The sequence below is a fragment of the Salvelinus fontinalis genome, chromosome 31 (assembly GCF_029448725.1).
Source record: "Salvelinus fontinalis isolate EN_2023a chromosome 31, ASM2944872v1, whole genome shotgun sequence".
Classification (NCBI taxonomy): Eukaryota; Metazoa; Chordata; class Actinopteri; order Salmoniformes; family Salmonidae; genus Salvelinus; species Salvelinus fontinalis.
The window spans coordinates 10,272,669-10,293,978 of record NC_074695.1 but is presented as its reverse complement, the minus strand read 5'-3'; the positions used below and the strand labels follow the sequence as shown (position 1 = coordinate 10,293,978).

Genomic DNA, 21,310 nt, shown 5'->3' with positions numbered 1-21,310 from the left:
CCACCTGGGTCGTTGAAGGGGACCAGGATGTATGTTCCTGCTGATCTGGGACCAGGCTAACACCCACCTGGGTCTCTGAAGGGGACCAGGATGTATGTTCCTGCTGATCTGGGACCAGGCTAACACCCACCTGGGTCGCTGAAGGGGACCAGGATGTATGTTCCTGCTGATCTGGGACCAGGCTAACACCCACCTGGGTCGTTGAAGGGGACCAGGGTGTATGTTCCTGCTGATCTGGGACCAGGCTAACACCCACCTGGGTCGTTGAAGGGAACCAGGATGTATGATGAAGGTTCCTGCTGGGTTCCTCTCTTACTTTCGATGATGGAGAAGGACACTCTCTTAGAATCAGTGACATCATCACTCATACTCCCTGTGGTGTTGATGACAAGGGAGGGAGGGAGGGAGGGAGGGAGAGAGAAGGAGAGGGAGGGAAAGAGAAAGAGAGGTACATAGAAAGAGAGAGATTAGGAAGTAGTAATTATGAACCAATAACACACTTTGTTATCCTAGCTCCTCCTCCAACAGTTTACCATGATAACTCCATCATCATACAGTAGCCTAGTCCTTTCCCATATGTCACAGTTTCTGTTTCTTTTGTGTGTTTCCTTTGGTTCCCGCTGGAGAGAACCCTTACCTTGTTTCTAGTCTCCAGGTTACCCTGATTGTTCTCATTGGTTTCACCTGTGTTTCATTTCCCTCTCTGGTCACCTGGTTGCCTGGCTATTTAGGTTCCTCTGTTGGCCTGGAGCATTGCTTAGTCTTATGTTCTGTTTAGTGCACTCTGGTGCTGTTGCCTTGTTTCTGCCTAGATTTGAAGTACATTTCTGGATTTACCCTTACCTCTGCTTGCTGTGTTTCTCTGTGACTGAGTTTGAGTTCGTACAATCATCATGAGAATCGTGGCCGTAGCCGTAGCCATGACAACACAACATCAGGAACAGAGTGGAGAATCGTGGCCGTAGCCATGACAACACAACATCAGGAACAGAGTGGAGAATCGTGGCTGTATCCATGACAACACAACATCAGGAACAGAGTGGAGAATCATGGCCGTAGCCATGACAACACAACACCAGGAACAGAGTGGAGAATCGTGGCTGTATCCATGACAACACAACATCAGGAACAGAGTGGAGAATCATGGCTGTATCCTGACAACACAACATCATACAGTACCTTTTCACATAATACCACATGAAAGGTAAACATGTCTTCCAACAAGGTGATATACAGTATTGTTACATACTGTACTCTATACACTGTGGTTGAATCAGGACTGGTACTGTAGGCGATATACAGTATTGTTACATACTGTACTCTACACACTGTGGTTGAATCAGGACTGGTACTGTAGGTGATATACAGTATTGTTACATACTGTACTCTACACACTGTGGTTGAATCAGGACTGGTACTGTAGGTGATATACAGTATTGTTACATACTGCATTACACACTGTGGTTGAATCAGGACTGGTACTGTAGGTGATATACAGTATTGCTACATACTGTACTCTACACACTGTGGTTGAATCAGGACTGGTACTGTAGGTGATAACCGTCTCCAAAATACATCGTTTTTTTAAATGACCTATTACAGAAGTCTGTTAAATAACAATATTAGTCATTTAGCAACCTCATTAATCCGAAGTGATTTACAGTACAGTGGGTGCATACAATTTGAGTTTAGGTTATGTGACTCCAGCGGGAATCGAACCCGGTACCCGTACATTGCTAGGACCACGCCACTATCTAAGCCAAACATGACCTAATTTCTCAACCCAGAAAGCACCGTCAATGTGTTTCACCTTTGCTAGATTCTATAGCACTAGCAATACTGAACAGATGTGGTATAATTAAGCAATAAGGACAGAGAGGGTGTGGTATATGGCCAATATACCACGGCTAAGGGCTATTCTTAAGCACGACTCAAGACGGAGTGCCTGGACACAGCCCTTAGCCGTGGTATATTGGCCATACATCACAAACCTGAAGTGCCTTATTGCTATTATAAACTGGTTACCAACGTAATTAGAGCAGTACAAAAAATAATGCATTGTCATACCCGTGGTATACGGTCTGCTATTCCTCGGCTGTCAGCCAATCAGCATTCAGGGCTGGAACCACCCAGTTCATAATAAAAACATCAGTGACAACGTTAGTGACCCAGGTCAGATGTACAACAATGGAGCCATTTTATCCAAACACATCAGAATGTTTCCTAAACGTTACTGGAATGCAAACATTCAACATTCTGTTCTCCAGCGTTCTTGAGAGAACATTGACACCTACGAATCTGTAGGTGTGACTATGTTATTGTGTGATGGTGTGTCAATGTATCCTCTTTCTCAAAGCCTCTGTTAGGACACAGTCACCCACAGGGACAACTGTTTAACATCCACTTGTATGTGCATACGTATTTGGGTGTGTCCATTGTGTTGACGTTCTGAACGAAAGCAATCCATCAGTCTTTATCAATGGAAACTAGACTTTGAAGACGCTGTAGTTTTGAGGTCAACAACTACTGCAACATGGGTGGTGGATATCTCTTAATTGATGGTGAGATTTTTTAATAATGTTTTACAATGTCAACAGTTTTGTATGTAGCTGAAACTTATTTGTATGTAAAGGCACAATGGAAATGTTTCTCATCCTTTCACTGGTTTTGTTCTCATCTTTAGACGTGAGGAGCACTGAGAAGAAGACAAACACAATCTTTGTCCTGATGTTGATTCTCTGTCTTCACTTTGGACTGGTGAAACAGGTACCTTAAGAAAAATGCAACCTCACACTTAATATTTAATTGACCTAGTTTAGTTTATTTACCCTTTATTATAAGAAATTGTCAAATCAGGAAATCAAGTTGAGTAAACGAAAAGCAAATAAAATATAGTTACATTGTAACATATTTGTTACACGTCCATAGAACTTTACATTTAACACCAGCAGGGTTCATTTATTATTTAAGTTGAACAAGTAGTCATTTTACAGAGACATAAGAAATAAAATAGTGTTCCACGACTGTTTTTTTTCTGACAAGAAAAGAGAATCCTTAAATGTTTTGGGCAACGCCTGTGAATAGGCTTCATGTTGTTTTGACTACGCCCTGAGCTATGCAGAAAACAACTCTTGTGGATCAGATCTTTGTCATCCTGCTTCAGGACTTGGGCGGTGCTATCATTTTGTACTTTCATTTTGCACATTGACTTACTATTGTTTTCATCATATTTGGCCTCACAAACAGGAATCTGCAGCCAATAAGGGATTGGGTAAACAATTCATCACCCAAGCAGTGACCTGTTAGGTCTGTATAAAGAGAATGTCACTAAAGAATGTTACTGTTACAGAACCAGATTTTCCCACTGGACATGACACCTGATTCTGTTGACGACAAATATGAGGGCTGCAGAGACGAAGCCTTTAAGAGGGTGGATGGCTACTACCTCCCACATGAGAAAACCACCACCACTAACTTCAGAAGAGCCTGGGACATAGCAGAGAAACATGCATCCAATCCAAAAGATGGTCTGCAAAAAGTGCATTCCATCGCTATGTATTTGTTCACAAATAACAAACCCCAACCTCCCTCTGAATCCATCTACATAGACTTCAACGAAGCAGTTAGACGAGGCAGACATGGGTATGGAACGTCATTCCAGTACCATTCCCTGCACTTCTATCTAACCGACGCCATTCAGATTCTCAAACAAAGTCAAACAACATGTAGGACCACCTACTTTAGAACAAACGTAACGTTTGATCAGGATGTTGACAACGAAGAAATGCGCTTTGGTTATTTTGTCTCAAGTTCTTTACGTAAGACCTTATACCATTTTGGAGACACATCCTGCTTTGAGATCAACACATGTTTTGGTGTTAACCTGACATATTACTCTGCCTATGCAAACGAGGGGGACGTTTTGATTCCTCCCTATGAGGTATTCAAAGTGACCAACGTCCAGACAAAGGCAGCAGTCGGTAACCTGTGGTGTAAAGTCGTCTACACTCTAAAGAGCACTAGGAAATGGAAGAGTGACCTGAATTGTAAAGCAATAGATACAGGCTCCTGCTACATAAAGCTATTGACTATGTTCATAGTCACAATAGTGTTCATATATTTACAACACTGAATCAGACTGCACAGATAGCAGCTCTGTAGGGAGGATTATTTAGAATGAAAGAATATAGTCATCAAATCAAAGAAATGTAATATACACAACTAAAATATTGTATTAAAGAAATGTAATATACACAACAACTGAAATATTGTATTAAAGAAATGTAATATACACAACAACTGAAATATTGTATTAAAGAAATGTAATACACAACAACTAAAATATTTTATTAAAGAAATATAATATACACAACTAAAATATTGTATTAAAGAAATGTAATATACACAACAACTAAAATATTGTATTAAAGAAATGTAATATACACAACAACTAAAATATTTAATTCAAGTTATGTGAATAAATAATAGTTAAGAAGCAGTAATGGGCAGTAACTACCATCATGGGATATTTATTCATTGTTTTATTCTGTGTTGTTACAGAATTCAAGCCACATGATGCACAGTATATTTAATGTTAAAAAAATAACCAAAACTGAAATCTGTGATTCTTTTTTAATAATGGAACTGAAACTGAATCAAACTCAAAAGGCACTAATCACTCAGCACTACTAGTTATCATAGAACCAAAGTATATTTTGATCACAACGTTGTCATCCTGACGGGTTGCATCACTACCTGGTACGACAACTGCTCGGACTCTGACCGCAAGGTTCTACAGAGGGTAGTGCGTACGGCCCAGTACATCACCGGGGTCAAGCTTCCTGCCATCCAGGACCTCTATACCAGGCGGTGTCAGAGGAAGGTCCATAGAATTGTCAAAGACCCTAGCCACCCTAGTCATAGATTGTTCTATCTACTACCGCACGGCAAGCAGGACGGGAGCGCCAAGTCTAGGTCCAAGATGCTTCTATACAGCTTCTACCCCCAGGCCATAAAACTCCTGAACAGCTAATCAAATGGCTACCCAGACTATTTGCATTGCCCGCCCCCCCCCCCCCCCCCCCCTTTCTACGCTGATGCTGCTCTCTGTTATTATCTATGCATAGTCACATATAGCACCGCTATTGTTATTTACTGCTGATCTTTAATTATTTGTTTCTCTTATCTCTTACTTTTTTTATTTTTGGTATTTTGTTAAAACTCTATTGTTTGTTAAAGGCTGGTAAGTAAACATTTCATTGTAAGGTCTACCTGTTGTATTCGGTATTGATTTGATTTGATTCAAGATATATTTGAAGTAATCATATATTTTAGTAGATAAAAGATTGGACTCAGTGAATTTGCACGTTAATCATATGGCATTACTGAGGATTTGACACCCCCAGCCTTTAAACAGACGTCACGTTATGGCTTGTACTCTGTGAGCAGCCACCTATTTCATCACATTTTTCAACAATGGCCTTATGACATACAGGGGTCTTTTATCATTCTGTGCTGTCTGTGTGAGGACATATTCAGAAGTGTGTGACATCAGTGTGAAGGGTTATTCAGAAGTGTGTGTGGGAAATCAATTCTTGCATCTTTCTCATAAGTTTAAAAGGGGAACTCTGTGTGTGTGTGTGTGTGTGTGTGTGTGTGTGTGTGTGTGTGTGTGTGTGTGTGTGCGTGCGTGCGCGTGCGTGAGCTTTCATGCGTGCGTGACTTCTCAGTGCTGTTCTTCCCTCTGTGTGTGTCCAACTGCAGGTCACACAGTTTTAACGATCCAATCACATTCAAGCAGGAAGCTAGTAGACCTGTGAGAATATTGTCCCTTTATTCCCTAACCCTTGGACAACAATGGTCATGCCCCGCCCAAAATCTAATTAACATAATTAAGAAATCCCCATCAAAATATGTCTGTTTAAACTAGAGATATGTGGTCTTTTGAATGGGCTGCGTCTCAATCCATCTCATTCGCCGATTTCGCTCTTCCACATCTCCTGTGAAACGTGGCAGAGCTAGAGCGGTGTTTGTCAGACCATGAGAGACGTCCCAAAAATCGGTCTTCTCACAAAAAACAACTATCAACTATTATAACCACTCTATTGGAAGCTGAGACTCTCTAAAGAAACACGATGGTTTCCTCCATTATAAACTATTATAACCACTCTATTGGAAGCTGAGACTCTCTAAAGAACACGATGGTTTCCTACATTATCAACTATTATAACCACTCTATTGGAAGCTGAGACTCTCTAAAGAAACACGATGGTTTCCTCCATTATCAACTATTATAACCACTCTATTGGAAGCTGAGACTCTCTAAAGAAACACGATGGTTTCCTCCGTTATAAACTACTATAACCACTCTATTGGAAGCTGAGACTCTCTAAAGAAACACGATGGTTTCCTCCGTTATAAACTACTATGACCTATTAATCTCTGTTTGCATAATTCTCAGAGGTTTTTAAAGGGGAACTTCATGTGTGCCCTCTCAGTTCTGCTCTCTGTGTGCATCCAACTGCAGATTACACTCCTTTAACAATCCAATCACATTTAAATCAGGAAGCTGGTTAAAGGACATTGTTCCTTTAATAGTTTACTTTGTTCTTATGATAAAAGCCATTTATGCTAATATTATGAATTTGACATAACATTTAAAAAAAAACAAGCATAAGCCTATGAAATGTACATTTATGTCATTTAGCAGAAGCCCTCATCCAGAGCGATTTACATTCTAATAAAAACTATTAATACAAGCATTTTACAGATTGCATGTCTACATACTCTCCTTTGTTATTATTCTCTTGATTTTCTTCTTCCTCCTCTATGTCTCTCTCTGAAACTAAGGCTCTATCTCAATTAGTCTTTCCTAGATTCCTCTCCTCCTGTCTCCTCTCCTCCTTCTCAACACTATTAGAGGAGAAAGTCCAAGGTCCCTCCCCTTGGACCATATTATCCAATGTGTTTTGAGAAGGAGGCAAGGAGGAAGGATGCGAGGAAGAATCAAGGAAGGATGAATTGAGAAAGAGCCCATTGGCAAGTCTGTAATACCCCTAATTCACCTCTATGGTGACTTCCTATCTCACTTTAACCACTAGGTGGAATCATCACTTAACCATTCAGCACTGTATCCAACCATCAACATGAGAGAGGAGAGAGACAGAGAGAGAGAGAGAGAACTTCAATTAGCACTGACGTGTCAAGTGAGAGATGTCAAAGCCCTTTAGCCCAACAGTGGCAGGAGAATCCAACAGGCGACTCCAACCAAATGCAGAGGGCTTTGAAGCTGCCTCCCACTGTTCAGAGGTAATTCAAATGCAGTACCCTCTGAATGGAAAAAATGGATAAGGCAAGAAAAGAGTACAACATGAACCTCGTTATGAAAAATCAAGATACACTTTTTGCTGACTGTTATAAAAATGGGTAGATAAGCAACTTAATCTTCCACACAAACCATCCCCTGGCATGGCACAGTGCTATATTAGCACACTACCCCTGTTTTAACGATGAGTGGAAACTCAGGATACTAGACAAAGAGGACTCTGAGTCAGCTATAAATCTCTATAAGTCTGGAACAGTATTGGTACAGGGCAACCCCAAACTGTTTCAGCTGGACTTTCACCTAATCAAAGAATTAGCTCAGCAGGAGAAGCTCTCCCTTGAGAAAGATACCCCCACCGCAAGCGGGTCGGACCAGACCTCTTCATTATATAACCCCACAGACGAGCAACCCTCAGCAGACAGTCAACCTCCCAGTACAGAGCACTTCTCCCTCATTGAAATGAAGGATAAATTCACCCAGCTGGAGGTAAGGCAGGTGGAGATGGAACAGCTGGTGATTACACTCCAGTCAGCACAGACCAAGACAACAATACAGCACAATAACAACACATTAACTAGACCTGGAGAGCTGGAGGTGGAGAGAGACATATCTGCACTCTGGACAGTGGTGAGAAAACTTCAACAGGAGAAAAAGCAGGAGCAGGAGCAGAACAGAGCATTAGAGGAGAGGATCAGACTCCTGGAGGAGAGAGTGAGGGGGGTGACATGTGACAGAGAACAACCTACTAGAGAGGTGGCCACCCCCACAGAGAAACCAGCAGAACAGCCCACCTCGGCTCCCGACAAAAGTCTCGACATCAGAGCAGAACATCCCAGACCCATACCACATCAACAGCACAGAGGGACAGACAAACGAAGAACCCCAAGCCTAGGGGATCTCACCCCCCCTGAGCACCCCCCCTGTCAGCTACCCTGATAGCCCTCCTGACAACCCCCCCCCCCACACCCACTGAGGACTTACACAAGACACAGATTGTACTCCTCATGGACTCAAACAGGAAATAGATATAAGAAACAAACGTTTTGACAAACACAGAGTGTCTAAACTCTGGTGTCCACAAACCCAGCGTGCCCTTGACCTTCTGTCTGAGGACCAAATAGGTTCACCCAGCCACATGATAATACACACAGGCACCAACGACCTGAGAACACAGCAGGAGGTCACCTAGCCACATAATAATACACACAGGCACCAACGACCTGAGAACACAGCAGGAGGTCACCTAGCCACATAATAATACACACAGGCACCAACGACCTGAGAACACAGCAGGAGGTAACCTAGACACATGATAATACACACAGGCACAAACGACCTGAGAACACAGCAGGAGGTCACCTAGCCACATAATAATACACACAGGCACCAACGACCTGGGAACACAGCAGGAGGTCACCTAGCCACATGATAATACACAAAGGCACAAACCACCTGAGAACACAGCAGGAGGTCACCTAGCCACATAATAATACACACAGGCACAAACCACCTGAGAACACAGCAGGAGGTCACCTAGCCACATGATAATACACACAGGCACAAACCACCTGAGAGCACAGCAGGAGGTCACCTAGCCACATGATAATACACACAGGCACAAACCACCTGAGAACACAGCAGGAGGTCACCTAGCCACATGATAATACACACAGGCACAAACGACCTGAGAACACAGCAGGAGGTCACCTAGACACATGATAATACACACAGGCACAAACGACCTGGGAACACAGCAGGAAAGGGTGGCCACAGCACTCAAGGTAGTAATTGAAAAAACGTAATCTACTTTCCCCAACGCACAAGTGGTTATCTCCACCCTGCTACCACGAAAAGACTTCCACCCTGCTACCATACAGCGGGTAAACGCAAGTATTTCCCGTGACTGTGCCCCAAAACCAAATGTTTTCCTGGCCCACCACTCCACTCTGGACTTGAACAGCCTCTATGACCAGGTCCACCTCTACAAGGCAGCAGTGCCCACCTTCGCCCGGACCCTACAGGACATCACTCTCAAATGCAGCCCCAACACTTCGCAAAGGAGCAACAGATCAATAGACACCCCGCCCAAACAAAGAGTACACAATGGCAGAATACCTGACCACTGTGACTGACATAAACTAAAGGAAAGCTTTGACTATGTACAGACTCAGTGAGCATAGCCTTGCTATTGAGAAAGGCCACCGTAGGCAGACCTGGCTCTCAAGAGAAGACAGGCTATGTGCACACTGCCCACAAAATGAGGTGGAAACTGAGCTGCACTTCCTAACCTCCTGCCAAATGTATGACCATATTAGAGACACATATTTCCCACAGATTACACAGATCCACAGACTTTGAAAACTAACCTGGTTTTGATAAACTCCCATATCTACTTGGTGAAATACAACAATGTTCCATCACAGCAGAAAGATTTGTGACCTGTTGCTACAAGACAAGGGCAACTAGTGAAGAACAAGCACCATTGTAAATACAACCCATATTTATGTTTATTTATTTTCCCTTTTGTACTTTAACCATTTGCACATCGTTACAACACTGTATATATACATATGATGCCATTTGAAATGTCTTTATTATTTTGGAACTTCTGTGAGTGTAATGTTTACTGTTCATTTTTATAGTTTATTTCACCTTTGTATATCATCTACTTCACTTGCTTTGGCAATGTTAACGTATGTTTCCCATGCAAATAAAGCCCCTTGTGTAAGGGCTTTCGCTCTCCTCATCCTCGGACGAGGAGAGGAGAGAAGGATCATCAGACCAAAATGCAGCAGTAGGGAAATAAGCCATCTCTTTATTTGAAAACGATGATGGCAACACGAAAAAAACAAAACACTTTCAAAAATACAAAACAAGAAAACGAAGTAGACGAAACCTGAACATAAACTTACATAACTAAACGTAACACTTACGGACAGGAACAGACTACATCGAAACGACACGAACAACCGAACAGTCCCGTATGGTGCAAGACATAACACAGATACGGAAGACAATCACCCACCAACAAACAGTGAGAACACCCTACCTAAATATGACTCTTAATTAGAGGAGAACGCAATACACCTGCCTCTAATTAAGAGCCATACCAGGCAACCAAAACCAACATAGAAACAGATAACATAGACTGCCCACCCAAAACACATGCCCTGACCTAAACACATACAAAAACAACATAAAACAGGTCAGGACCGTTACAGAACCCCCCCCTCAAGGTGCGAACGCTGGGCGCACCAGCACAAAGTCCAGGGGAGGGTCTGGGTGGGCAGTTGACCACGGTGGTGGCTCCGGCTCTGGACGCTGTCCCCACACCACCATAGTCACTCCCCTTTTCTGTCTTCCCCTCCCAATGACCACCCTAAAACTAACATCCCCTAAATGAATGGCCAGCACCGGGACAAGGGGCAGCACCGGGACAAGGGGCAGCACCGGGACAAGGGGCAGCACCGGGACAAGGGGCAACACCGGGACAAGGGGCAGGTCCCGGCTGATATACTCAGGCAGATCCTGACTGAACGGCTCTCGACGCTCATGGCTGGCTGACGGCTCTCGACGCTCATGGCAGGCTGACGGCTCTCGACGCGCATGGCAGGCTGACGGCTCTCGACGCTCATGGCAGGCTGACGGCTCTCGACGCTCATGGCAGGCTGACGGCTCTCGACGCTCATGGCGGGCTGACGGCTCTCGACGCTCATGGCTCTCTGACGGCTCTGGCTGCTCATGGCTCGCTGGCGGCTCTGGCAGATCCTGTCTGGTTGGCGGCTCTGGCAGATCCTGTCTGGTTGGCGGCTCTGGCAGATCCTGTCTGGTTGGCGGCTCTGGCAGATCCTGTCTGGTTGGCGGCTCTGGCAGATCCTGTCTGGTTGGCGGCTCTGGCAGATCCTGTCTGGTTGGCGGCTCTGGCAGATCCTGTCTGGCGGGCGGCTCTAGCGGCTCCTGTCTGGCGGGCGGCTCTAGCGGCTCCTGTCTGGCGGACGGCTCTGTAGGCTCATGGCAGACGGGCGGCTTTGCAGGCTCATGGCAGACGGGCGGCTTTGCAGGCTCATGGCAGACGGATGGCTCAGATGGCGCTGGGGAGAAGGATGGCTCAGATGGCGCTGGGGAGACGGATGGCTCAGATGGCGCTGGGGAGACGGATGGCTCTGGCCGGATACGGCGTACTGTAGACCTGGTGCGTGGTGCCGGAACTGGAGGCACCGGGCTAAGGATAAGCACCTTCCTACTAGTGCGGGGAGCAGGAACAGGGCACACTGTACTCTCAAAGCCCACTCTATACCTGATGCGAGGTACCGGCACTGGTGACACCGGGCTGAGGACAAGCACATCAGGATTAGTAGGGGGAGAAGATACAGTGTGTACAGGGCTCTGGAGACGCACAGGAGGCTTTGTGCGTGGTGCCGGAACTGGAGGCACCGAACTGGATACACGCACTACAGAGAGAGTGCGTGGAGGAGGAACTGGGCTCAGGAGACGCACTGGTAGCCTAGTGCGTAGTATAGGCACTGTAGGTACTAGGCTGGGGCGGGGAGGTGGCGCCGGAAATACCGGACCGTGGAGGCGTACTGGCACTCTTGAGCATTGAGCCTGCCCAACCCTACCTGGTTGAATGCTCCCGGTCACCCAACCAGTGCGGGGAGGTGGAATAACCCGCACCGGCCTATGTAGGCGAACCGGGGAAACCATGCGTAAGGCAGGTGCCATGTATGCCGGCCCGAGGAGACGCACTGGAGACCAGACGCGTTGAGCCGGCCTCATGACACCTGGCTCAATACCCCATCTAGCCCTGCCAGTGCGGGGAGGTGGAATAACCCGCACTGGGCTATGCACTCGTACAGGAGACACCGTGCGCTCTACTGCGTAACACGACGCCTGCCCGTACTCCCGCTCTCCACGGTAAGCCTGGGAAGTGGGCGCAGGTCTCCTACCTGCCCTTGGCCCACTACCTCTTAGCCCCCCCAAGAAATTTTTGGGTGTTACTTACGGGCTTTTTGGGCTTCCGTGCCAGACGCGTTCCCTCATAACTCCAGTTCCTCTCTCCGGTAGCCTCTACTCTCCTCAGTGCCTCCAGCTCAGCTTTGGGACGGCGATATTCTCCCTGCTGTGCCCATGGACCTCTCCCGTCCAATATTTCGTCCCAAGTCCAGGAGTCCTTGTTGCCCTGTCGAGCTTTCCCTTGCCGCTTGGTCCTAATTTGGTGGGTGATTCTGTAAGGGCTTTCGCTCTCCTCATCCTCGGACGAGGAGAGGAGAGAAGGATCATCAGACCAAAATGCAGCAGTAGGGAAATAAGCCATCTCTTTATTTGAAAACGATGATGGCAACACGAAAAAAACAAAACACTTTCAAAAATACAAAACAAGAAAACGAAGTAGACGAAACCTGAACATAAACTTACATAACTAAACGTAACACTTACGGACAGGAACAGACTACATCGAAACGACACGAACAACCGAACAGTCCCGTATGGTGCAAGACATAACACAGATACGGAAGACAATCACCCACCAACAAACAGTGAGAACACCCTACCTAAATATGACTCTTAATTAGAGGAGAACGCAAAACACCTGCCTCTAATTAAGAGCCATACCAGGCAACCAAAACCAACATAGAAACAGATAACATAGACTGCCCACCCAAAACACATGCCCTGACTTAAACACATACAAAAACAACATAAAACAGGTCAGGACCGTTACACCTTGAATTGAATTGAATTGAGAGAGAGACACACAGAGACACACAGAGATACACAGAGACACACAGAGACACAGAGAGAGACACAGAGACACAGAGAGAGACAGAGAGACAGAGAGAATGTTTGTTACTGTGGGTTATTGTTACACTACTATCTCACATATCCAGTCATGCTTTTTGTGACAATTGTCATCATTCCATGTCTTTACAGGGTCATCTTTTCCATAGTATATCTCACCACAGTCTTCTTGGCCATTATCATCAGGCTGTCCTGACCCCCAGTACCTAAACAACACAGAGATCTAGACAGTCAGACACTGTGGTACAAAAATCCTCCTCAATTATAGACATCATCCTATGTTTTTACAGTTTTAAAGACACACTCTGTAAGATGATCATACCATTATCAAGAATGGGCCATCAACACATTTCGATTAACTTTTCATATGTAAATATTACCTGGTTTCTATAATATATCTATAGTTCTCATAAATGACATTCATGAGTGGAAACATACCTTTTTATGAACATGATTGGAAGCAAAATATCTTTGTTGTTTTTTATCTCCGTATCACAAGGTAAAATGTTCAAATATCTCACCCTGTGGTCAGTGATGTGCCGTCCACCCACTTCCAGGTCGCCTAGGTAACAGAGTCAGTCAGACCAATCCAGGCTCTCAGGTGGAGGTTGAAGACAAATGTCTGTTGTTGAGAAAGATGAAATACTGTAACTTTTAATATATTTATAAAAAACTGCACACATGTTAGTTTACTGATGAAAAGTACTCACTCACTCACTCACTCACTCACTCACTCACTCACTCACTCACTCACCTGTTCCTCTTTGCTGTTTATGATCACCAGGTCTGCTCCTCTCTCCAGACAGTCCTTTCTGCTCTCCTCCCAGGTTTTCTTCTCAGTAGAGAGGAAGTACAAACTGGAGTCAAAGTATCTCCATCCCTCCTGAAAATGCTGCTCTGTTGAAGAGCAAAGGTGAACACATTGAGAAACTTAGCCAGTATCTTTATACTCATAAACCCATTGATATATAATGACTGTTGATTTTACTTCTAATTAATCACAGTTATATCTCACCTATCACAAAAAGCTTTGCCTGAATATGGCCTTTCTCTTTAGTCAGTTTGTTGTATCTGGTCTGTAGCTGGTCTCTCTCTTCAGTCAGGTTGTTGTATCTGGTCTGTAGCTGGTCTCTCTCTTTAGTCAGGTTGTTGTATCTGGTCTGTAGCTGGTCTCTCTCTTTAGTCAGGTTGTTGTATCTGGTCTGTAGCTGGTCTCTCTCTTTAGTCAGGTTGTTGTATCTGGTCTGTAACTGGTCTCTCTCTTTAGTCAGGTTGTTGTATCTGGTCTGTAGCTGGTCTCTCTCTTTAGTCAGGTTGTTGTATCTGGTCTGTAGCTGGTCTCTCTCTTTAGTCAGGTTGTTGTATCTGGTCTGTAGCTGGTCTCTCTCTTTAGTCAGGTTGTTGTATCTGGTCTGTAACTGGTCTCTCTCTTTAGTCAGGTTGTTGTATCTGGTCTGTAGCTGGTCTCTCTCTTTAGTCAGGTTGTTGTATCTGGTCTGTAACTGGTCTCTCTCTTTAGTCAGGTTGTTGTATCTGGTCTGTAGCTGGTCTCTCTCTGCAGTTGTGTTGGTCTTATAAAGGGAACAACTCTGTGCCAAGTTGTTCCTTTTATCCTCAGAATCGTTGATGGCTCTGTTATCTACAAAGTATAAACACCAGCTAAAACACCAGTTAAACAGGCTTAGTAACCTACACTTCTTACAATTAGGTGATAAGCAATGAACTTGGACACAAACTCACAGTAGACAGACAGGCCTATGATCCCAGCCAGTAGGAGAAGACACAGCAGCCCCAGACACACTGCAGCAACTAGGAAGGGTCTCTTCACTGAGCTTTCAGGCTCTGTGGACACATACAATATACTGTCATGTTTTGTGTGTGTGTGTGTGTGTGTGTGTGTGTGTGTGTGTGTTTGTGTGTGTGTGTGTGTGTGTGTGTTTGTGTGTGTGTGTGTGTGTGTGTGTGTGTGTGTGTGTTTGTGTGTGTGTGTGTGTGTGTGTGTGTGTGTGTGTGTGTGTGTGTGTTTTACCTGAGTGCTGGTCTCCTGGTCCATTATTAGGAGCAGCATCTGCTGTCTCTTCTCTCTTGGTTGCTGGTCTCACCGTCTCTCAGGGTGTCTGCACTGACGTAGATATCCACAATCCTCTCCTTCATCTCACCTCTGTCAAACGTGACCTTCTTGTTCATATCTGGCTCAGCATAGATGACCTTTGACATCTTTAACAATGCCTGGGTCTTTCTTTCTATGTAGGTCTACTATACATTAAGTCTCTGCTTCTAGGATTAATGTGGTTGTCTTCCAACATGGCCGTCAGGAGGCGTCGTAGGTCAACTGCAAACCCTCTATACGTTAAGTCTCTGCTTCTAGTGATATCTCTGCCTCTGAGTCATCTGTGTGTCTCTGTCTGTGTGACTGATGTAGGTGTTTTCTCTAGGGAAGTATCAACAAAAATGACACGGGTAGTTGTGGCTGTTCTAATACAAAAAATAGAACAAGTTTGCATACTTGAGTGTGTAATTGTGTGTGTTCTTGTGTGCAGTCATAGACTGTTCTCTCTACTAGCGCATGGCAAGCGGTACCGGAGTGCCAAGTCTAGGACAAAAAGGCTTCTCAACAGTTTTTACCCCCAAGCCATAAGACTCCTGAACAGGTAATCAAATGGCTACCCGGACTATTTACATTGTGTCCCCCCCTAACCCCTCTTTTTACGCTGCTGCTACTCTCTATTTATCATATATGAATAGTCACTTTAACTATACATTCATGTACATACCACCTCAATTGGCACGACCAACCTGTGCCCCCGCACATTGGTTAACCGGGCTATCTGCAATGTGTCCCGCCACCCGCCACCCGCCAACCCGCCAACCCCTCTTTTACGCTACTGCTACTCTCTGTTTATCATATGTGCATAGTCACTCTAACCATATTTAGATGTACACACTACCTCAATCAGCCCGACTAACCGGTGCCTGTATATAGCCTCTCTACTGTATGTAGCCTCTCTACTGTATATAGCCTCGCTACTGTATATAGCCTCTCTACTGTATATAGCCTCTCTACTGTATATAGCCTCTCTACTGTATGTAGCCTCTCTACTGTATATAGCCTCGCTACTGTTATAGCCCCTCTACTGTATGTAGCCTCGCTACTGTTATAGCCTCTCTACTGTATATAGCCTCGCTACTGTTATAGCCCCTCTACTGTATATAGCCTCTCTACTGTATATAGCCTCTCTACTGTATATAGCCTCTCTACTGTATATAGCCTCTCTACTGTTATAGCCTCTCTACTGTATATAGCCTCTCTACTCTATATAGCCTCTCTACTGTATATAGCCTCTCTACTGTATATAGCCTCTCTACTGTATATAGCCTCTCTACTGTATATAGCCTCTCTACTGTATATAGCCTCTCTACTGTATATAGCCTCTCTACTCTATATAGCCTCTCTACTGTATATAGCCTCTCTACTGTATATAGCCTCGCTACTGTATATAGCCTCGCTACTGTTATAGCCTTGCTACTGTATATAGCCTCGCTACTGTATATAGCCTCGCTACTGTTATAGCCTCTCTACTGTATATAGCCTCTCTACTCTATATAGCCTCTCTACTGTATATAGCCTCTCTACTGTATATAGCCTCGCTACTGTATATAGCCTCGCTACTGTTATAGCCTCGCTACTGTATATAGCCTCGCTACTGTATATAGCCTCGCTACTGTTATAGCCTCTCTACTGTATATAGCCTCTCTACTGTATATAGCCTCTCTACTCTATATAGCCTCTCTACTGTATATAGCCTCTCTACTGTATATAGCCTCGCTACTGTATATAGCCTCGCTACTGTATATAGCCTCTCTACTGTGTATAGCCTCTCTACTGTATATAGCCTCTCTACTGTATATAGCCTCTCTACTGTATATAGCCTCACTACTGTATATAGCCTCTCTACTGTATATAGCCTCTCTACTGTATATAGCCTCTCTACTGTATATAGCCTCGCTACTGTATATAGCCTCGCTACTGTATATAGCCTCTCTACTGTGTATAGCCTCTCTACTGTATATAGCCTCTCTACTGTATATAGCCTCGCTACTGTATATAGCCTCACTACTGTATGTAGCCTCTCTACTGTATATAGCCTCGCTACTGTATATAGCCTCGCTACTGTTATAGCCTCTCTACTGTTATAGCCTCGCTACTGTTATAGCCTCGCTACTGTTATAGCCTCGTTACTGTTATAGCCTCGCTACTGTTATAGCCCCTCTACTGTATATAGCCTCTCTACTGTATATAGCCTCTCTACTCTATATAGCCTCGCTACTGTATATAGCCTCGCTACTGTTATTTTTCACTGTCTTTTTACTGTTTTATTTCTTTACTTACCTATTGTTCACCTAATACCTTTTTCGTACTGTTGGTTAGAGCCTGTAAGTAAGCATTTCACTGACAAATACACTTTGATTTGATTTACAGGTGTGCGTGTGAGAGATTGTTATAGTGTATATTGTTAAACCATTTTCTGTGGCACATTATAAATCATTCCATGTCTCTACATGGTCATCTTGTCCAGAGTATATCTCAACACAGTCCTCCTGTCCAGGGAATGGGACTTGCTATTTGGGATGATGGACAGGACACTGTCATACCAGGAAGGTATAGATCATGGAGGGGAAGTTGGGAACAAAGACCAGTTGTTAACATATATTAAATAGCATATGTAACAGCCCCAAGATAATTCAGAGTTTCCAGAACTCCCCCTTCCTTTCAGCTTTCTGCTGATTTGGACCCTCTGTTTACTCCCAAATATACATCAACATGTTCAGGAGGTCCAGGACTACAAACATGGGTCATTATAATGCCCATGCAATAGATGTGACACTACAAACTGCTCCAAGTGGATATTGAGGGTGGGTAGTCTTAACCAGCGAGGATGAGATGACAACAGTAACCACCGGGTCTCTCCTCTACATTTACCCTTTTAGTCATTTAGCAGACGCTCTTATCCAGAGAGACTTACAGGAACAATGAGGGTTAAGTGCCTTGCTCAAGGGCACATCGACAGATTTTTCACGTAGTCGTCTCGGGATTTTGATGCATCAACCTTTCGGTTACTAGCCAAACAATCTTAACCGCTAGAAGACCTGCCTCCCTCTCTCTTCATTTTTTATTTCTTTTTTTATTTCACCTTTATTTAACCAGGTAGGCTAGTTGAGAACAAGTTCTCATTTGCACCTGCGACCTGGCCAAGATAAAGCAAAGCAGTGTGACACAAACAACAACACAGAGTTACACATAACACAATAAACAAGTCAATGACACAATAAACAAGTCAATGACACAGTAGAAAAAAGAAAGTCTATATACAGTGTGTGCAAAAGGCATGAGGAGGTAGGCAATAAATAGGCCATGGGAGCGAATAATTACAATTTAGCAGACTAACGCTGGAGTGATAAACGAGCAGATGATGATGTGCAAGTAGAGATACTGTGTAACGGTCCTGACCTGTTTTATGTTGTTTTTTGTATGTGTTTAGGTCAGGGCATGTGTTTTGGGTGGGCAGTCTATGTTATCTGTTTCTATGTTGGTTTTGGTTGCCTGGTATGGCTCTTAATTAGAGGCAGGTGTTTTGCGTTCTCCTCTAATTAAGAGTCATATTTAGGTAGGGTGTTCTCACTGTTTGTTTGTGGGTGATTGTCTTCCGTGTCTGTATGTTATTTCGTACCACACGGGACTGTTTCGGTTTATGTAGTCTGTTTCCTATTCGTGCGTTTCTTCGTGTCTATGTAAGTTCTCATGTTTAGGTCAGTCTACGTCGTTTGTTGTTTTGTATCATTTCAAGTGTAGTTCGTGTTCGTTTTTCGTCTTGTTTAATAAATATGTGTTCAAACTTCGCTGCGCCTTGGTTCCCTCAATACTCCTCCTTTTCCGAAGATGGAGAGGAGGAGGATCTTCGTTACATACTGGTGTGCAAAAGAGCAGAAAAGTAAATAAAATAAAAACAGTATGGGGATGAGGTAGGTAGATTGGGTGGGCTATTTACAGATGGACTATGTACAGCTGCAGCGATCAGTTAGCTGCTCAGATAGTTGATGTTTAAAGTTGGTGAGGGAAATAAAAGTCTCCAACTTCAGTGATTTTTGCAATTCATTCCAGTCACTGGCAGCAGAGAACTGGAAGGAAAGGCGGCCAAAGGAGGTGTTGGCTTTGGGGATGATCAGTGAGATATACCTGCTGGAACGTGTGCTACGGGTGGGTGTTGTTATCGTGACCAGTGAACTGAGATAAGGTAGAGCCTTACCTAGCATAGACTTATAGATGACCTGAAGCCAGTGGGTCTGGCGACGAATATGTAGCGAGGGCCAGCCGACTAGAGCATACAGGTCGCAGTGGTGGGTGGTATAAGGTGATTTGGTATCAAAACGGATGGCACTGTGATAGACTGCATCCAGTTTGCTGAGTAGAATATTGGAAGCTATTTTGTAGATGACATTGCCGAAGTCGAGGATCGGTAGGATAGTCAGTTTTACTAGGGTAAGTTTGGCGGCTTGAGTGAAGGAGGCTTTGTTGCGAAATAGAAAACCGATTCTAGATTTGATTTTTGATTGGAGATGTTTAATATGAGTCTGGAAGGAGAGTTTACAGTTTAGCCAGACACCTAGGTATTTATAGTTGTCCACATATTCTAGGTCGGAACCGTCCAGGGTGGTGATGCTAGTCGGGCGGGCGGGCGGGTGCAGTGAACTGTTGAAAAGCATGCATTTGGTGTTACTAGCGTTTAAGAGCAGTTGGAGGCCACGGAAGGAGTGTTGTATGGCATTGAAGCTCGTTTGGAGGTTAGTTAGCACAGTGTCCTTTCAGAACATCTGCTGTCTGGATTTGGGTGAAGGAGAAGCTGGGGAGGCTTGGGCGAGTAGCTGCGGGGGGAGGCGGAGGTGTTGGCCGGGGTTGGAGTAGCCAGGAGGAAGGCATGGCCAGCCGTTGAGAAATGCTTATTAAAATGTTCGATTATCATGGATTTTTCAGTGGTGACCGTGTTTCCTAGCCTCAGTGCAGGGGGCAGCAGGGAGGAGGTGCTCTTGTTCTCCATGGACTTTACAGTGTCCCAAAACCTTTTGGAGTTAGAGCTACGGGATGCAAATTTCTGCTTGGAAAAGCTAAGCTTTGCTTTCCTGACTGACTGCGTGTTATTGGTTCCTGACTTCCCTGAACAGTTGCATATCGTGGGGACTATTTGATGCTATTGCAGTCCGCCACAGGATGTTTTTGTGCTGGTCAAGGCCAGTCAGGTCTGGAGTGAACCAAGGGCTATATCTGTTCTTACTTCTGCATTTTTTGAACGGAGCATGCTTATCTAAGATGGTGAGGAAATTACTTTTAAAGAATGACCAGGCATCCTCGACTGACGGGATGAGGTCGATATCCTTCCAGGATACCCGGGCCAGGTCGATTAGAAAGGCCTGCTAGCAGAAGTGTTTTAGGGAGCATTTGACAGTGATGAGGAGTGGACGTTTGACCGCGGACCCACAGCGGATACAGGCAATGAGGCAGTAATCACTGAGATCCTGATTGAAAACAGCAGAGGTGTATTTGGAGGGCGAGTTGGTCAGGATAATGTCTATGAGGATGCCCATGTTTACTGATTTAGGTTTGTTCCTGGTGGATTCCTTGATGATTTGTGTGAGATTGAGGGCATCTAGCTTAATGAACCTGATTGGTCGAGGAGATTTTGAGTGACAGCTGGTTGAATGACAGAAAAGATTCACTTCACCTTCCTTTTTGGGACCCATATGGGGGAACATCAATCAAATATGAACATTTGATATTGTGCTTATATGTAATTTGACAACAAAGACTGACTGTCAAAGAGTATTAGGAGAACACATAGCAGCCCCAGACACACTGCAGCAACTACAGAGGGTCTTTTCCACCACTGAAAATGTACTGAATCACACATTATTAAAGATCTTTGGTAATATGTTTTACTGTATCATCCAGGATTGGGACAAACAAAGCTAGAGTACGACAGGATAAGCTCTCACCTTTTTAATATATTGTGTGTCATTTGTGTGTGTGTGTGTGTGTGTGTGTGTGTGTGTGTGTGTGTGTGTGTGTGTGTGTGTGTGTGTGTGTGTGTGTGTGTGTGTGTGTGTGTGTGTGTGTTCATGCAATCTTACCTGAAG

At 44.4% G+C, this 21,310-nt stretch overlaps 1 protein-coding gene and 1 pseudogene across 1 annotated transcript; one reads left to right on the top strand and one right to left on the bottom strand.

Annotated features, from left to right (window-relative positions):
- The first annotated feature begins 3,334 nt into the window (after window positions 1-3,334).
- LOC129829351 (ecto-ADP-ribosyltransferase 5-like) lies at window positions 3,335-4,277 on the top strand. Its single transcript, XM_055891019.1, has one exon. The coding sequence runs from the start codon at window positions 3,335-3,337 to the stop codon at window positions 4,130-4,132; it is 798 nt and encodes a 265-aa protein (XP_055746994.1). The 3' UTR covers window positions 4,133-4,277.
- An 8,910-nt stretch (window positions 4,278-13,187) lies between these two features.
- On the bottom strand, window positions 13,188-15,176 carry LOC129829532 (CD209 antigen-like protein E; annotated as a pseudogene).
- Window positions 15,177-21,310: the final 6,134 nt, after the last annotated feature.